The sequence below is a fragment of the Falco biarmicus genome, chromosome 8, assembly GCF_023638135.1.
Source record: "Falco biarmicus isolate bFalBia1 chromosome 8, bFalBia1.pri, whole genome shotgun sequence".
In the NCBI taxonomy this organism is placed as follows: Eukaryota; Metazoa; Chordata; class Aves; order Falconiformes; family Falconidae; genus Falco; species Falco biarmicus.
The window spans coordinates 37986517-38006436 of record NC_079295.1 but is presented as its reverse complement, the minus strand read 5'-3'; the positions used below and the strand labels follow the sequence as shown (position 1 = coordinate 38006436).

Here is a 19920-nt window from a genome sequence, read left to right as displayed (position 1 = left end):
TCTTATCAGTATCATTATCATTATTACTTCTATTATTGTTTTCTTCCTTTTCTGTCCCATTAAATTGTCTTTATGGCAACCCACAAGTCTGCTCGCTTTTACTCTTCTGATTCTCTCCCCCATCCCACTGGCAGGGGAGTGAGCGAGTGGCTGTGTGGGGTTTCATTGCCAGCTGAGCTTAAACCCCGACAGTATGTGAAAACTTTTTTTTATTATTATTATTTCTTAACCAGTTTGAAATTGGCAAAAGGGGAGCTGTGAAAACAACCATTCTTGGCAGGAAGAATCTGTATGTTTCCAGAGCACTTTATGTCTCTCGCACACAGAGAAAAAAAAGCTAGTAAAAAAATTCCTTCCAGCAACAAAAGCCTTCTCAATCCCCGCACTCCTCTTCTTCAGCAGGCAGAATCACAATGCACAGTTCTGCCTGGCTGCAAAGTACACAATTGAATAGTCTGTTCTGGCAGGAACAAGCTGGAGGGAAGAAAGGAGGAAAAAACCTTATGCTTGGCATCTTGTTTTTGAGGTTAGGGAACATTAGAAAAGCGCTGTTTCCAGCTTTACACATACTACCACGTCTCCAGACAGATCAAGGAAAAAAGAGGCGATCACGACTGCAGCCTCGCAAAGCACTCCCCTAAATTTTCCAACTGCTACCAACACGCAGCACCACTTTCGAAAAGTTTATGAGGTTTTGTTGCCCAGCTTGGTATAATCTTTTTCCAAGAAGTTTTCTGGTATAATGAAAACGGGGTTTTTCTGCCCAATCTCAGCCTCCATTCTACCTCAACTACCATTATATAGTCTGATTTATTTAGCCTAGCATTATAAAAACTTAGATAAAGGACCTATGTCTGTAATGAATGAAGAGAAACATGATTAAGTAGAAGGCAAATACTACTATTCACTTACTCTTACTGGCCACTGACTGTTAATAGGTAAAAAATGTTGAGTAACGTGTTTCTTTTTCCTTGCTTAAAATCAACTGCACATGGAATGACTGTCATGAGCCACAGAAAGAAATAGGTTATTCACAAGGTTTTCACACCAAGCGGTGGCTATAACAGCTGTATGTCTTATCACCATTGTCATATGAAATAGCTTCTCTCTTCTTTGCTGGAGGATCCAGGTTTCTCCGCTTCTCTGGAGCAAAGGACTGCAGGACACATGGCAGAAGAAAGTCTCAGCTGACCTCTGCAAACCTTCCCCCACAAACTAAATGGAGAAAACCAGTACTCCCATCAGCTGGAGGCTTCTCCCAGTCCCATACATCTCAGAGTTCCAATGCAAAAGGCATTTCATACCTTTTTCTAGGCATGATTTTATATCGTTTTCAACCAGACATTGACCTGATTGATGGATTGATGAACATATGTGGCATACACTTAAAGGCTACGAGTAATGTAGACACATGCTCCTAACTCTTTTACACATACACACATGAAAAAGTGGAAAAATAAATTCCTAGCATGAAGAAGTTTCACTACTCGACCCCTTTTTCTTAAATAAAACATATAAAAAATACCACAACATCCATTTGATGTTCCAAAAAGAACTAATATATCATGTAGCTCATTCTGTCTCAGTTGCAGTGTCACTAGCACTATATATATATATATGTATTTATACATTTATCAATTTACTTTTGATAGTCCTGAAGTGACTTGGGCCACTGACTCTAGATATGAGAGCAGTGCCATGGGTTGTGTGGCTGAGTGCTCAGAAACCCAGCTGGGAGGCGACCCACACAGTGCTTCTGCTAACCTTCCTAGGAAGGGCAGGGCAAGAAGGAATCAGAAAAAACCAGTAAATTTCTACCTTTACAGGGAGGGTTTTCTCTGGATTTGAGCATCTTTTCTGCTTGCTTTTAAGGACCTCACATAACCCAGCTGCACCCTGAGTAGCACAGGTTATTACAAATTGCACTGAAGTGTAATATCCTTACACAAAGAGTAAGGAAAAGACAGACGTATATGGCAATAGTAAAACTGTAATTAGATATAAAGTTTACTGGAAGTTTAGCACTTCAACAGCTTCCATTTGCATATCACCTGGGCAACATACCACATTTTCCAAGGAACCATGAGAGGTGAACCTATGGCTCAAATCATAGCTCAGTGGTGTCTAACCTGGAGCTGCCAGGTTACCCCACACTGAGAAACGTACAGGTGGCTTAGCCAAAATGAGGAGTGGGACAACGCCAAGAAAAACAATTCCTTGTGAATGGTTTTATCGTTATTTTCATTCTTCTTCGCTTTCTGAATATGAATGAGCTGTGTCTTGCATCCTTTTACACTTCTAGTACAGTTTCAAAAACAAGGCAGCTTTACCACGTACACTCACGTACTCACTCACACTGAATCTCTAATCTTAGAAATTCTGGGTGGGTGTTATTACCTGCCTAATAAAACTTATCAAGATAGAGCAAGTAAACTTAAGACTAAGAAAGGCAAGTCTGAAGAAGTTTCCTACCCATGTATTACATACAGAGCAGCCTCACATTTTTGATCTTTAGTTTGGGAAATTTCCTGTGAACCATAAAAACTGAGAAATAGTCTTTTCAGAAACTGATCTGAACAAAAATATTACCTTCCTGAACCTGCAGTGAATGCTTGAAATTGGCAGTCTTTTCATTTTTGTCATTGTTTATACATAGCAGTAGGCAGGTTTTGCACACTTACCTCTGAAACCTACTAATAATCATCTGAACCACGTGAGCAAACCTTCAGATTTCAGCTTTGGTATGCTCCGCAGCAGAGTTTAGAGCAAGGGGAAAATTCCCTGCCATGCACAGCCCTGATTACAGTAGTGATGCTCCAGTTTCCAGGCTCATGGTGCCATAACACACTTCTGGATGACCTCTTTGATGGAGCTACGTCAGGGAAGCCAGAAGCACTTGTATGCCCATCTTGGAGATAATTCACACATTAGGGTTGTTCCTAAGGTGTGAATCCAAGTGTCTTGCAATCCAGATGTAAGTAGCAGCTGGTCAAGTGGGACAGACATTTGTCCTTGTGATGAGGCAATAAAATAAGAATAATAATAGTTGTGGGTGTTTCTCCAGCAATTAAAGCTCAGAAGTACTTCTTTCATCTCAACAGATACCATAAAAAGGCACCTTAACATCCACAAGTGAAATAACTGAATAAAGAGCTCACTCTAATTGCATAATTGTGATAGCAGGTTTATGAAGTTTTTTCTAGGTAGAAACAGTGTTTAGAGGCAAAGATAAAAATCAGCCAAATCAGGTTTTTGGTCACTTACCTCTTGGATATTTTGGAATGTTTTCCACTGCTTTTAGACATTTCTCTTTCCTTCTTAATATCTCACCTGCACGGACAGAGAAACAAAAGCTTCTGTTTGCTTTTGGCAGCTGCAGATTCTCAATTGAAGGAGATAATTAAAACTAAGAGCCACAGCAGCCAATCAAAGACAGGTTATTTCTAAACCAAACCCAAACACACTCTTGGATGCCTTAGGATATTCACTTCTATCCCAGTACAGTTTGGCATTTCGGATACTCTCTGCCTGACACCCAAAAATGTGCAGGACAGAGCAGCACCACATCTTTGCCACTGGGGCTTCCTCTTCATTGCCTCCTCAGCGTACAGAGAAAGGCATTCAGCCTGAAAGTTTGTGTTTGTTTTGTACGTAAATAAACATCGTCTCAAAAAACCCCATGTAAATCAACAAGGTCTGATTGGCTGCCAGCTGAAATCGAAGGTTTGCCTGGTGTGCTGGCTGATAAATAAGCACCTGGTGATTATGCAAACCAGACACCCGCACCCAGGACGAGCGGGTGTCAGAGCTGACAGTGAAATGTGCGGTTATGCCTCAGCAATTGTATAACCTCGTATCCTCGCTCGCTACACATTGTTTTCGGTGTAATCAGTCTGGCTGAGTGGAAAGAGGCAAATGCTGGCAGTACCTCAAGATAAAATATATTTCTGAATCAACTTTGCATCAAACAAATGTACTCAGCATTAATACTAAAGAAAAGCTATTCACGTGTGGGTTTAAGTTCCCTTTTGAAAAATGTGCAGTTGTAACAATGCTGGCTATCACTCCTGTTCACAAGGCTTTAAAGCAGCGTTTACGCCAATTTCTACCACAGCCTTAAAAAAATTATAAACAAAACAAACTGATTAAGTTTCATTTATTTACGACATGCATTTTCATAGGACTGTTTTACAAACGGCTCTGAAAAAAAGGAAAATAAAAGCTGAGTTTTCTTATGAACGGTTGGAGCAAAGAGAAGGGGCGGGGGGGAAGAAGAGAGATTCACGGGACCACGCGTTTATCCCTTCTCCGCTGCTTCTAGCGAGTTCATCTCGGAGCGAAAAGGCAAGCCACAGCTCCCTCTGGAGCTCATCAGCAAGCAAAGGTCACAGGAGAACAGGGCTGAACATCCTTCTCCTCCTCCAGAACAGGAGGCACACCTGCAGCCTGCCCCGTGGCAGGGTACCTGCTCGCCCCCCCCTTGGCAGCCAGCTAGCTGCAGCGTGCCTACGGTTTAAAACAAAGAGCGTGTTTCTGCATGCATCTATTTCATTGCATCAGGCTGAATCCTGCCGACTTTCTATCACATAAATCATCATGCTGACATTGGGACTTTGCAGATTGGATCTCAAAGTTGGTAGATAACTGTTTCTCCATTTCAGTAATTCCTGCAGGCAGGATTTATAGCCAATACACAGTGCACAATATAACTCACGGTCATTCTTCCAGCTCTGCTTGCTCCTTTCCCTCTCCCCCTTCCTTTTTCCTTCCCGGTACCATGAGGACTTTACTTGCATGAGAGCTAGAGGCAAACTAATTGGAAATGTGAACACTGCGTTTCAAAGGCAGTTTTTGCTAAGCAATGTCACATTGTGAAAGTCACCAATTTCCCATATCCCAGCCTTCTCACGTAACGTTTCTGTAGATTACTGCCTTGCCAGCTGCAGAAGCAGGAAGTTTTACTGCTCAACAAAACAAACTTCTATGGAATTGTCATCTTGACAAGGGGTGATATAGTCTTTGGAATAACTTCAGGGTAGACAGATTGACTTAAGCTCTCTAAAATCAGCCAGTTTACAAAACAGAGGTCCAACGTCCCCTCCTACACAACTAAGCAGGGAACACTCCACGTATCTCATCTAAATGGATGGAGTAATAGTTTGCATTAGACTTGCTTTTCATATGTCAAGGAAGTGCTTAGAGGCAACAACTATTTGTCTAAGATTTCTGAATAGCCAATATCCTTGGACAGTGGGTGTTTGGAAATAAAGAGTTTCTCATAGCAGAGAGACTTGTAACTTACTGCTAAAAGCATTAGTTTTGCAACAGAAGCAGAAAGATAGGCAGGTTGGCTTGTTGACTGGTTGGTACACAGTCTGGAGACATAGGAAAAGGAAGCACTGGTCTCAGTTCTTACTTGATTTTCCAGCCCATGTAACAGAATAGGTTCATATTAGATGTCATCTTCCTTCCTTGGGCAGGAAATACAACGGAAGACAATGAAAAAAAAATAAAATCAGGGCTACTGTGGTCTTTCCCATTCAGCTGAACACAAGATGATCCATGCATCTTGCCTGGGGGGAACAGGGAGAGCTCGAACTACCCGGAGAAAAGCCAAACAGGAGACAATGACTCAAGAACAACCTGGTTTGTGGTCTGTTTTCACAGCAGTGCTCCTCTCTGCTCACTTGCAGTAAGGATTTGTGACAAAACCATTAGTTGGCCTTGCTTCAAAGCTAAATTTTGTTCATATAAGTAGCTGATGTATTATTTTAATAGGGGTCTTGAGTACATGCAGTTGTCTAAATTTATTTCACAGGAAGAGAGCAAGAACATTTCTGGGTAAGAACTGAATATATATCCTAAATAAACCCAAAAGTCTTATTAATTTTTTATTCATTCCATAAGCAAAACGTTCACAGACTAGAGCATGAATTTTACTATAGTAGAAAATCTACGTTTCGAATCAGTATTTCTTTACTTGTTTCTTAAAGGCACTAAAGAAGTGGTAGGTCTGCTGCTGTATGTAGAGACATACAGTACATAAAAAGGGCAGGGATTCCTGAATTACTGCATTTCTCTTGCAGTGGGCTTCCATGTGAAGATAACTGGTTTTTTCCACTAATTGATTTAAGAAACAAGGAAGAAAAAAAATGGGGGGGGTGTCTATTTTTAATGAAAATATTTTTTTAATGTCTCTGAAAAAAGGGGCATGGGATCTACCACTTGAAAAGCCCAGAGGACAGCAAATTCTGGAGAATAACATTGCCTATTTAGCCACAAAAACACCTTGGCAAGACAATCCTCTCGAGCATCAATTCCCAAGTAAGCCTTAGGTTACTTTCTAAAAGAGATAATAGCAGAATGACTAACAGATTAGTGCAGTGCCAATGCAGACAGTAACCCTCTTCTGTACCCCCTGACCAGGCTCCCACCTGAGGTCCTCGCTTTCCAGCTGGACCACAGTAGCCTGAGGCTCATCTTCTTGGCTTGAGACTGTGTCTCCCATGCCCCTGCTGTTCTCTTTGGTTACTTTGCCTGAATCTCCCTTTTCCTTTGTACAGATGAAAATAAAGCAAATTGCATCAAGCACAGGCTGAGCCCACTCAGCACAATGAAAACATGCCTAAATGGCAGGTCATACTGCAAGCACAGAAGCTGCAAAAATAATCAACAGAGGAAAACAACGTATATGAGAACCTTCTTTCACTTCTTAGTCAGGCATGACAAGAAAGCAGCTCAACAGAACAATTTATACACATGCTGCAACGCTTCACTGACCTAATAAAACACAGAGCATTCTTCAATGAAGAGAAAGTGTTACCAAACACAAGACCCTAACAAGATGGGAATATAAGCTGTGCTGAGAGTATACTTCACAATTCCCCACATTAATTATCTACTAACAGTTGCAAAGATGAGAAAAAAAGTTTAGCTATATTCTCTTCAAATTAATAGTGTTGGTATTGGTCTAAAACCAATCACTAAATGAGAAAAAGGTTTTGCTAATGATCTCAAAACACGTGCACCTGCACATGCTTATTTTGTTTATAGTGCCTTTCATTCTGAAAGATGCTGAAATGTTTTGTGGCTATCCAAACATCATACCACTGTATGTCTCAAAAGAGTTTCACTTGACAAGAGATAATGGGCAAAATGAAGATTGGGAGACCTAAAGGGAGAAATGTTTCTGTCCAAGGAGAGCACCGAGTCCCCTGTCTGTGTTGGGGTGACCATCCCTCATTGGTTTCCACAGCATCCTGAGGTTTAGGAGTCTTGCCTACCATACATTACCAGGGAATCTTTTGGAGGTACAGATGGAGAGATCAGGATCCTCTTTAAATGGTACCAAAAGTTATCATCTGATGAGAATGACATGACAGCAAACGAGCACAGTACATCACAAACCAACACTCAGAGTTTAGTCCAGCATCTCAGTAATTTTGCCATACATTATTATTTTTCCCGTTTTTCCTGAACTAATACCTAAACCAGATTTATTTCCTGTTTTAATGTCTCTAAAAGGCCCCATAGGTATATCAGAGTATGCATCAGAACAAAGAGCAGACATAATTAGGCAAAGCACTGGCATTGCACTATCTATATGGTCTACAATTTTTCAGAGCATTTTTTCTTCTCTAATGTGTGCTAGGTCATGCAAACTAACTCATATTGCTATACCCATGTAGTAAAGTGAATATATTATAAATGCAAACTGTCACCACACCCATCACAATTACATTTACAGCTCCCACTGTGTCTTGTAGTAATTTGTTCTCCCGCACTACATCCCTCAGAGGTTTCTACCAAATTATTTTTACTATTCAGAAAGGTAATTTATTGAAGAAATGCTTTGCATCTCTGTCAGAGATATGTGAAGCGAGAAATAGGGATGAGCAAACCTCAAAATGATTGGTAGCTTGATATGGATAAGGATCTAAATTTTAGAAGAACCTTGCACAAAAATTACAAACAATTTTATTACATGACAAGTATTCCTTCTTTTTAAAATTTAATCTGTGGCTATAATTACTGACATTCAGTGGATTGCACATCCGAGGGTACTCTGATAGACCTTAGAGAGAAAGTTATTTCTTTACTTACAAATCCAAATCAACATAGATGAGGAATTTCAGAGAAAAATCAAGCTCTGGAACAACATATGCGCCTAAAACTCAGCATGGGCAGAAGTAGTTTCTTACTGCCCTTGGAGGTAGAAAAAAGGGGACTAGAAATTGCTAGTGTCCCAAATCCATAACATGTTTTTCAGAGATATGTGCATCTGGGACCTTCACAGCAACAGATATATTGGTACATCCATCTCACTAATGATCTGTTGAGCATCAGTTATACCCTCTAAAGGGGAGAAGGACATTTTTTACCTCTACTAGTTCCTGCTAGTGTCAGGGCAGTAGAATCCACACAATGGTGCCCTTTGTTAGAAACACCCTTTTTGGCCAGAACACCCCCATTTTGTGATTCATTTTTTGAAAGGTTTAAAGATCATTCAGCAAGATCAAATCTTTATTTGGAACCTAGAAGCATCCAACCAATTGTTTCCTTACTGCAGTCAGGATAATGTTTCATTCGAGCAGCGCTGCTGGGATGCATAATGCATCCAGAGAGATGAGGAACCTTCTTTCCAGTCGAATAATTGAACCGTGCTATTTTTTGAAACTGCTGACCTGACCTCACAGTTCTCATCCTATGGAAAAGATCAGCAACATCCCTACGTTTTAAGGCTGCAGTCTCATGATTGTGCCGTTCCTGGCACAGACCTTCTGCTAGGTTTTTGTGCTTTATCAGTAGGTGATGTATATTACCTATAAACATTGGAAAAGGAGTAGAAGAGCCAGTTTTAACCCAAAACTCACTGCTTTCACATCTATGTGGTTTCATTTTTGTTCTCAGCTTAAGTTCTGTCATCTATATTTTCCTGACAAGACCAGTTGGTGTTATTTTTAAATCTGTCCCATGCTCTGCATCCTTACTGTGTCGTATCTCCCCAGCTACAGCTCTTTGTTTTTGAAAATGTCACACCAAATCAAGATAACCCCTAAGCAGAAGGGAGAAGAGGAACATTAAAACAACATGTACACATACAAAACCCAAAACTGCAACTGATCAAGCTTCCTGCTCCTCAAAAGAGGAGTAAACAAATCAAAATATGCGCTAGACCCACAGAGAAGCCAGTCCAAAACCAACACCAGCCAGAAATAAAAGCAGTGCCTGTGAATCCCAAATAAATGACAGCACAGGGGTGGTGATTTAAAGGACATGTTGAAGTCTGTATCTACCGGTAGGTGTTGTTTTGGCCGCATTTCTGTGTTCTTTGTTAGCAAGCTATAGCCTGATGCATTACCTTAGCTGGCCCACACAGATGTTACTGCTTGAGGCTATTTTCTCTCATCCCTCCGAATGCAGAATGCATCCGGAAGCAGGTCAATTTTCTTAGGTTCTACAGGGCACAAAAAAAAACCAACAAAAACCACACAACCAAAAAATTTGTCTTGAAAACTACATCTTCTAATCAGCACTGCAGTGTGATGCACTGCCTCAGCAGCAGCATGGCTTAGGATACATGATGATAAGTAATTGTAATTTTTGCTTCAGAAAGAAATAGTCTGGGCAGTCTTTCTCAGGAAAAGACATGGATGTTCAGCTGTGGCGAGGCATGTTCCTGGAACATTGTACAGGATCCCTTTCTGCCTAGATTTTAGGAGCTTGATTTAATATTCCCTCTGTTTTAACTTTAAGAGGCTGGTGATGAAGACTGTCTTATTTCAACAAAACTACAGGCTTTTCGCTACTTATTATTACCTACTTCTAGAGAGAGAAGATGTAATGAGTTACTTGCATGAAAAGGTGGCTTAGGTTCAACCTGAAAAGTTTTTGTCTGCTAAACCACAGAAACAGCGGGAGCCTGAGGGAAATCTCTGACTTCTTTTAATCACTGTAAGATAATCAGCAGATACTGCTGGCTAATATCGTGACTGTTTGTTAGAATAAGAGATTACTCTCAGTTGCTTCTAGCACGTGCAGCCTGGCAAACCATGCCCAGTGCCCAGCTTTGCCCCCAGTCCCTTTGGTTTTCACAGCAGAGATATTTTGCTTGACACTGTATGTTTTAGGGGAACCGTTCCTGTAAATCAACAGCAAGAAGGGCAGGCAAAGGAAGACACTGGAATTGTAGGTGTCCATCAGTGGGGCTACGTACACCAGGAGGACCTACTTGACTTTACACACAAAATTCAAGGTGTTGGTTGCTTTTTTTCTTAGAATTTTAATGACCACTGGAAATATTTATTTTGCAGGAAGATTCTTCCCCTTGGCTGACAAAGCAAGAGGTCTGACTATCTTAAAGATGTTAGGGCTGAACAGTTGAACTATGGAGCTCCGTGGAGGTTGATAAAGAGTTGCAAGCAGCACTTCACTGGGTCAAGTCAGCCTAGAGGGGATAAGCTATGAAAAGGGTCACAGGAAATTTTAAGTGATTGTAAGGTCAAAACGCATTAAAGGCATCAAAGAGAAATAGCTGCTGCATAAAACAGAAAACTTAGTGACTTGAGAGTGCCTTTCAGTGCACAGAATTGCGTATATTTTGTATGATGTTCTGTTCAACACCTATGTTTTATCTTAGCACCTTCAGCTGCTTCTTACCTTATCAAAATCAGCCCTCGCCTGAAATACAACACATACTCATGCTTTTTCTCTAACCTGCATTATCACCTTCAACACAGGCTTACTTTATCTAACTTACCAGTTTTGGAAAACATAAGATGGAAGTCCTTTCTAGTTTTAAACAGTGGCCTTATAGAATTGTGGTGCATTATAGAACTGAGTAACTATATTGCATATGAAATTATGTGCTTCGGTTCTTACTGAAGAGCACGGAAATGTTGACACTGACAGCAAAGGGGGTGGGACTAAGGGTTTAGTAATACTGAGTGCTGGCAAGCTTGCACCCAGAATGTGTCGATAGTCCAGGACTCTCCCTACCCCCAGCGATGTACCCTACCAGACTGCTGCAATGGGAAATAATGTGTTTATATCTGTGTCATTAGGGCTAGTCCCCAAGGCAGGTGGAAAGCCTATCAATCTGCCTTTGTCTTTGGGTCAAGATGCCAAGCCTTTTTTAAAGGGAGGGGGAAAAAAAAAGAAACGTGAGTCTTTTCAAAGTCATGCCAGTGCCTGGGAGGATTACAATAATTCGATTTGCTCTCCTAGTGTCTGATAATTTATTTAGTTTTCCTGTGAGAGGCTGTAATATTTTTGTTTGCTATTTTGAAATTGGAGCTCCTCCACAGAGGCCAAGGAGTGGGACTAGAAAGGATCCAAACTAGTTATCATCAACAAACGTTGAAGTCTGTCTGATGGGTATTGAGATGGAATTGTATTTAAGCAAGCTAAAGAAAGGGAGAACAAGGTGGAGAAGTCAGACAGGAAAAGGGGAGAGATAACACTGCATTCATTGACACAGAGGTGCTGGTGAATTCCCTAGTAAGAAGAGAAAGTACCTGCCCTGGAGGGCCAGCAGGCAGAATTGCCCTCCCAGTTCAGAACAGTTTTGGTACTTCCCGTAGTTTGCTTTGAATTGAACTCCTTTGGATTTATCACTGATGTGAGAGATGCCATGAGCAATAAACAACACAAAGGAAGTTCACACTGCATTTTCATAGTTACTTGTTCATTTCTAAGGCAGCTGAAAAAAGAGAGAAATAGATCCCAAGTTGAAAGTTTTACTCAGACTCATGTGTTTTACTCAGACTAAGACTGGGCCTCAGTCATTGCTTAAAGTTTTGCTGAATTACAATGCAAATTGAGCAGGAACAAGTTCAGCTATTCACAAACCAAAAACAAAGTTAATGAAAAATCAGACTAGCTTCCCTGTAATTGAAGGGTCTGTTGCTCTACAGCCTACAAAACTCTGCTGTCAGTACAAAACAACCAGGAATGCCTTAAAACATAATTGTTTGGATAAGGTTAAAAAAACAGAGGATATGTAAGGAACAAAAATAAATAAGAAATACTCATTTGAACAAGTGCTACTGTGTCCCTAGTTACTTTTTCTTGGCTTTACTTTTTAAGGGGCAGGGGGGAAAGACATTGTCCAAGTTTCATGTGATCTCAAAAACAAACTTATAGATTTTCAACTGATTTTGGAACGGCAGGTTAGCATTGGGGACACTATGGTCTGCAAATATCAAAAAGCGTAAGGTCATTTAAAGTCTAGAAACATGTATTTTGGTTTGGGGTCATCTTTTCTAAATGCTGAGTATCTGAGCTGTTTTAATAATCGGAACAGGCAGTCAAACACAACACAACTTAAGATTGTGGGTCAGAAGTCCAGTATTGGAGATGTGAGATCAAAAGGGAGAGAAAAAGAAAGAGGGAAAATCAAAAATTAGTTCAGAGTTATGGTTTCCATGACACTTTGAACTCATCTAGGTTTTAACTAGTGGTTGCAGCACTAGTTTTTGATAGTTCAGCAAGAACAATAGATCCCCGTCAGCCTTAGTAAGCAGAGACCAAGACTATAGCATGGATCAGGAGAGGTGGAGAAAGAAGGAAAAAGAGGACGCCGGTTTAAGGGCTTGGATCCAAGCAGCCCTTATGAATGTGGCTAAGTCTGACCTGCCTGAGGGCAGGTCACTATGCTAAGAGATCCAGGAGGCTTGGCACAGCACAAAATGCAAATGTAGCAGCCAACCAAGAGCAGCAATATAGCACTAAAAGTGCCAGTGCAGCAGCATTGGCACTGAATACACCAGGACACAAAAGCCACAAAAGCAATATGTCAATACATCAGAGGAATAATTAGCGAACCTAAATCTACCTATCTAAAAACACTTGATCATACCTAAAAGAGGAACAGAAGGTTATTCTTCCATCAAATAACAGTCGCTTTATTTTTGCATGCTGTTTTTTACTAATCATTCCTATTTTGAGGCTCTTTGCAGGATTCCACGTTCTACAGTAAAGGTCGGAGGGGGCTGTGGTAGGTTCAGAGTCCTGTACATGGCAATGACTTGAAAATCAGACTTGCGATAGCATTAGTATTCAAGTTCTGTTCTTACTGCTGATGTGTCAAAACACATCACAACCTTAAGGCTAATAAAGGCACTGTAATGCTACGTCTCAGCTGTCAGCCCCCTCAGTGCCTGCAGGAGCAAGTAGCCTGCGCCCTATTGAGGAAGGGCTAGGTGTGCAGCAGCCACCCGGTTCTGCAAGCATGGAGGACTGGTGCTGATTAGGCAGTTGATAACAAATCGCTGGAAAATTGCACTGTGCCTATGAAGCTTTAAACATGGCAGGAGCCATGTGACACTCGTGTTCTCAAGCCTTCATTGTCGGTCTCCTCCTGACTTGACTTTCATGCTCCAGTTTAACCACTTGCTATGTAATATGGCCTTATTGTCTTCTACCCAGTTATCAAATGCCTTCTTCCATGTAAAAGGTAAATCATTCCCACTCCCATCGTAGCAGCACTGCCATGCTTCTAAAGTACACTGCCTCTGATGGGTCCTTCCTACACTTACTGCAATAGGCGAGGAGAAACAGGAGATGAGGCCCTTGGCTACCTGCCTGTGCAATCCACCTATATCAAAGCAGGTTGGGATTGCAGAGGTTTCACTTGCCAGAACAATGAGATTTTACTGTTGAATGTTGTAAAACAGGAGTATTGATAAATGCAGGCTTAATCCGAGACACAAAAATTAACACTTAGGTTTCTAATGAAATCTAAAAAAAAAATAAAAATAATGTTTTCCTGCAGTTCAAAGAACAACTTAGCTTTCACATCTTATTTGTATGAAAGAATAAAGTAAAAAGGTAAGTACCTTAAATAACGGTGCAAAAAGGCAATGGAGGAATGGATCTACTTAGTCTTTATGCTTGGTTGAATGCAAAAAATATTCCCAGAATTATGTGAAAACAATCTATCCTCTTCAAGCCTTTTCTTATCCAAATGAACATCTGAGAGCATGTTTTCCAATCAGTAAAGTGAAAGCTGTAACAAGTATTTGGTCTGTCCACAGCTGCCACAGAAAATTTCTTATTTGTTTTACTGAGAATCATTGTAATTAATGCCTCTCTTGTTTTTCTGGTGAGGCAGCTCTTACTGGAGCTTCCCTGAAAGAGCTTCCACACAAGGCGCAGCATTTTCCAGAAGGATTTATGGGAGCTATCAAGCCTCTGTGTTTCAGATTCTCAAATCCAAATTACTTTTCCGGGTTTTAATTACAAGCAATTGAACCTTCTGAAAGGAAGCAACTAAGTCCCTAGTAAAGTCTTCCCTCATTTCCCAGCTACCGCGTTCTCTCTTTGATGTGTACCTGCAGGTGTCTGTGAGCCCACGTGCATGAACGGAGGGAAATGCGTACGCCCAAACGTCTGCGACTGCCCATCTGGCTGGAGGGGAAAGCACTGTAATAAACGTAAGCACCTCTACTGCCCATCAAACAGATCATTATTACTTAGGCTAGTCAACGTCAATTGTTTTTTAACATTAAGAGAAGATTACAACATAGCAAATAGAACCTGTTTTGCTACTTCAACAGTTTGAAGAAAACCATTTTAAGCACAGGTAATACAAAATGCTATAAACATTGGATGCTTGCAGAGCAAAAAAGCTGTGTCGGGGAACCCTGGTTCTGCTTCATGCAGCTGTCTGTTATACATCTTGTTATGGAAATTCTTTTTCATAGTACTAAACTTCAAGCATTGATTTTATGTTTCAACAGCTTCACATATTTTGTTAGGTTTTACAGAGAAATGCCATATTTCAAAACACAGAACTATCTAAAGCCTGCTATAAAGCCTCCCAAACTGATATACTCTCAAGGTCACCAGATACATTTTGGTGAATAATTTGGAGAATGATGTGTTCTTACTCTGTAACTCTACCAGATCTGACTACAGTTACATAAAAATGTAATTAAAAAAAAAAACCTCTCACCCTAAAATATTTTCAAGGAATATTTTTCCTTACGTGGCTATTCATTACCATGATGTTGACAGATAAACTGAATAAATTCATAATCAAGATGACATACTGTATGTAAACCAGATTAAAATATTGGCTTTTTACCCTTTGGGTCCTGACAGTAAATGTGATTTCAGAACCAGTGTTTTGAAATTATAATATTCATATTTTTTTCAGAAATTCTGAAGGAAGCATGTGTATGTCACACATATACACCAAAACATGCATTCTCTCTTTCAGGGTCTCTGAAGAAATAACATAAGCAATAAACCTATCAAACTTTACTATGAGAATCTATTTATTTCTAACATGGAATGCATAGTATGCATATAACACATATGAATATATCATATGGAGAGCATTCTTAGCTGATGGTGAGCTGAGCATTAGAAATAGCAAAGCTCCCCATAGACAGACATCAAAGATCCAGTTCTTAAGGAGAAATAACAAAGAATCCTGAACACCGATTATCTGATGAATAGAATGCATTCTTTACAAATTAGCCATATGGAATAAAACCTAGCAGGTCACCTTTCAAACAGATCTGGAACATCCAGATACATCACGTACCTCTTCTCACTTGTTTCATGTCAATCTGTTCAGCTGTTTGCCTGCAGAAATGCCTGAACGGTGGAGAATGTATAGGTCCAAACATCTGCGAGTGCTCTGAAGGATGGGTAGGAATGCTGTGCCAGACTCGTAAGTGCTGCTTTAATTACTACAGTTTTGTAGTCACACACGTTGCGCTGGAGACCTTTACTCCTTAAATTTTCTACTATGTGTATATTGAGTTAGGTTTATGGTTAGACTCTATGATCTTAAAGGTCTTTCCCAACCTAGATGATTTTATTACATGTAAAGGCAACCATAAGATGATTTGTTGTGATGGCTAACAACCATAACAAGTAAGATAACATCTTATTTGCCAGAACTGTCTTATGCTGCTGGTAGAACTATTACTTCCAGAAACATTTCTGGACTCAACATCAGTGTGAGAGAGACCTGACTCATCTTTTACATGTGTGGACGCTGAGCTCAACATGTCAGACAAAATTAATCGTCTTTAAATGAAATAAATTTAAGGTTAAAAAAAAAAAGGGAGGGGGGGTCAGGGAGAAAAGGAAACTGAGTAGCTCATTCTGCATACCCAGATGGCATTAAGCACAGAAAGAAATTCTAAGAGTCCAGCCCTGTAAACGCTGTGGGTTCAGAGCGACCACCGAGGTGGCTGGAAGTACTTGCACGTGGAAGGGCTGGAAGATCTGGAATGGGAAGAGACCTGTTATTGCCTGTTACATACAGGGTCACTGCAGTTTGTGTATGTTATTGGCTTTACAGTAAAAGTGCATGAGGAAAATATCAAGGCGTTATCTCCTTTAAAGGGCAATCTTTCTTTCCTCTCCCACTTGCAAAGCATAATTACTTATGGAAATCTTTTGTCAGTTAAATCCCAATGGCTGTGTAATTGTTTCTTTGTGCCAGCTGTCTTCTAGTTCAAACACAGTAATGTTTAAAGTTATTTATTAGTTGATGACATATTCTTGCTTCAGTTTTTTTAACTAAATAAACAAATCGTGCTTGTTCCTGTGAAAGGCAAGTAAGGCTTACACTGTCATTAACAATTTCTGCTGTCCTACGCAGGCACACAAGCCTAGGGAATATTTTACATATCTATCTAACTTTGAAACTTTGCTCCAAATCCATTCAATTGTTAGTCACTCTGATTTTACTGTTTTTTCGCATGTTTTCACTGTAGTGGGAAGTTAAATCAGGTTTTTGTCCAAAAGGAACTGGCTGAAACTCTTAGGTCCCAGAGCAAACCCAAATAAACACCAAGCGGTTAGAATTTCTGGTTTTTTTAAATATAAAAAGAGAAGAGTATTGTCAGAGAGCAGATGCTGAGGTCTTATAATGTTGCTCCGGGGTATTCACAGTGAGGCAGGGAGGAAGCAGGGGAACAAGAAACTCTTCATCCTCACAGATGTTAGGTGTAAAGTTTCACATAGAGTGTAACCTCTGAAAAGAAGTCTGGTTTTGAGTTTTAATGGAAGGCTATTTGCCCAAATCCAGAACTCAGTGGAAAAAATGTATTTATCTATCTGAACGTAAAAAGCCTTCTGAACGCCTCCCTTGCTCAAAGCAGCGCTCACCTTCCCCTCAGCTCTGGCACTGACACAGGCTGTTAGCAGCAGCAGAGGGGACTGTAACCAGCCCCTGGTAACATCATCTTGTTGCTCTTGTGTTACTATGGCCTCTTTCCCACCTCCCAGAAGCACACAAACAGTGGGCCAAATCCACACGCTCTGCCAACGCCAGAGCGTTGCTGGCAAGGAGGCGCTTGGTTCATTACTCTGCTCCTCTGTGCTTCCCCTCTGCACCAAATTACACACCTCAATTTAAGCTCCCGAGGCTTCCTTGTGTTCATCACCCCCTACCTGCATGTGGATGCGTGTGCCCTAATTCTGCGCTTTGCCATGGTATCGACAAGAAGGCTGAGAGAGGCCTTGATTTACACCACTTTAACTACAGACTTTGGCTGTTAAACTCAACAACAGACCAAACCATCCACATTATAAGATAAGAAAGTAGCAACCTATTATTCATGCTATTCAAATATTATTTCATAACCTATATTATTCTTATATATTATATTAAAACATTACATATTCTTTTTACATTGCACATGAAATTATTATACTATAAAAATGCAATAATTAATAGATAGTATATTATTAATCTAATTTGTTTCCATTTCATCATGCAAAAATTCCATCTCGCTCTGCAAGTAACAATACAGGTGACAACATTTCTCAGCAATCGCTGTACCTCCTCCCATGTCCAGAGGCAAATCGAGCTGGATTGTTTCTCTGGGGCTTTTTCAAGGGTAGGAGGAGGTTCAATAACCCAGCTTCATTCTTTGTTTTCAACTTGTGCATTCACACAGCTGCCCGTATAGGGGTGGCAGCAATGGAAATGCAGATACAGGTTTCACCTACACACTGAACCTCTTTTCCTCATTAACTTTCTCACACACTTCTAGTAGGGTGACTAAACCAAAGGATCTGTGGAAACTTCCACCACTATTTTCTGGACATTTCTAAGACTCAAAAAATTGTTTCAGTCTTCTATACCGAGATAGCTAGCCAGAGTAGGCCAGTCAGCCAACAAAAAAGACAACGGACAAGTACTGATAAATTATCTTCGACACGTACTTTTGATCTGTCTTTATTAAGAAGTCACAGGCTACCTTCATCAGTGCAGTTTCTAACTTACAAAGGCCTAAACCTACCTGGACAGTTCAAGAAGACGTTTGGAGGCAGCAGTAGATATAGCTGCCACAATACAGTCTTTTTTAAATCTTCTCTCTTCAGTCTTCTGTAAAACCAGAAAAAGCAAAACATGACATTCTCTGCATTTGGGTTCCTAATAATTAATTTAAATACCTACAAGTGCAAATACAGACGTCTCAGATTCTCCTGCCAACTTTCACCAGGAAAAAAGGTCGTAGATCTCTATCACAAGTGATAGTCCAAAATGCTTCAACCTCTCAGCAGACACCACCATTGACAATAACCTAGAACAGATTTTCAGTTCTGTTGCAATGAAGATTGGCAATGTCTAAGTCTGAATAATTTTATGTCTAGAGTATTGTGAAAATACCTCAGGGAGCAAGAGCAGACTATATTATCAGAAGTAGTTACCACAGGTTGAGGAACTTATTTGGAACAAGTCTGCTACATTTTGGAGATGCAATCACACAAGCAAAAACTTTGGCTCTTTTGCAACGATGTACAATGTCCATGCAATGCAGTGAATTATTAATTTCTTAATGCTAAATCCAACTCACAATGACATTCCAGAGGCATCTGTGCAGGCTGTATTTTTCTTACGGTTTCACCTTTCTCTGGCTACAACTAAATCACAGAATTTCACAAGAGTAAAAGTAGAGACTTTTAGAAGACATTGGTAAGGGATAAAACATAATGGTCATCTTTTATCAGACTGTAAATAAAGAGGTCAGTCAGGAGAGTAGTTTTCCTCCCCATTCATCTGTAACTGAACAGAACAGCTTCCGAAAGAGAATCAGTAAAATAAGTCATTTGTCCCAACAAATCAGGTGTATGGTGGAATACACACATTATCCTTGATAAATACCTGTGACTTTGATGGTCATAGTTTAAGGAGTAACAATCAAGTTTCAGACTGTATTGCAAATGTAGGGAAATTCCCTTTTGGAAAGACAGGTTAAAAAACGTCGTTCGAAATATTCAACTTATCTCAACTACAGAAACCAGCAGCTTTATGGATTAGGCTTCTTCCATTAGAAGCTTTCTCTGTCTGATTCTGTTTTTAACTTTCATGACGGCAGCACAAATATTCCAAAAATTCCCTATCTGAAAACAGAGAAACGGTATCCCAGGATCACCATCTTTTCCCATGAGTGATTTTCTTCCCAATTCGTATGGGATACCCAGTCTAAAGCACCACGCCTGTGGCTTCCCGTTGCCTCCTGTGGGATTAACTCACATCTCTCTTTCTCTTGAGCTAGGAAAGAAACATTAGACCAAAGGAGTGAAGACCTGACAGTACAACCTGATTACCCTGACAGATATAGCCAAAACACAACCCAGTAAAGTCAGAAGGCTTCTGGCCAGGGATATAAGTCTATTGTTTAAGGCTCTGAATTCAGGATCAAGGTATAATTCTAATAATTAATTATAAAGTATAAGAAGGTTATAGCTGTGAAGGATCTTCATCATTAAAATTCATGCTGCTATCTTCTGTTCTAATATTATTGAACCCATACTGGCTCCTCATTGCCCTTCAGAATATCTTCTCTTTATTTGCATGTTATAAGTGTCAAGCTTATAGCCGTATAATTTCCTCAACATTCCTCCTCGTTCTCTCTCTGTGCCTTGAACAACATCTCAGACAGG

At 40.2% G+C, this 19920-nt stretch overlaps 1 protein-coding gene across 1 annotated transcript in view; it reads left to right on the top strand.

The window, feature by feature from the left end:
* Window positions 1-19920, top strand: part of LOC130153806 (von Willebrand factor D and EGF domain-containing protein-like) — a 185903-nt gene that overhangs the window by 152742 nt on the left and 13241 nt on the right. Inside the window, exons 26-27 of the mRNA XM_056349152.1 lie at window positions 14340-14435; window positions 15587-15682. Coding sequence (XP_056205127.1) covers window positions 14340-14435; window positions 15587-15682 — 192 coding nt within the window. The remainder of the gene's footprint in view (window positions 1-14339; window positions 14436-15586; window positions 15683-19920) is intronic.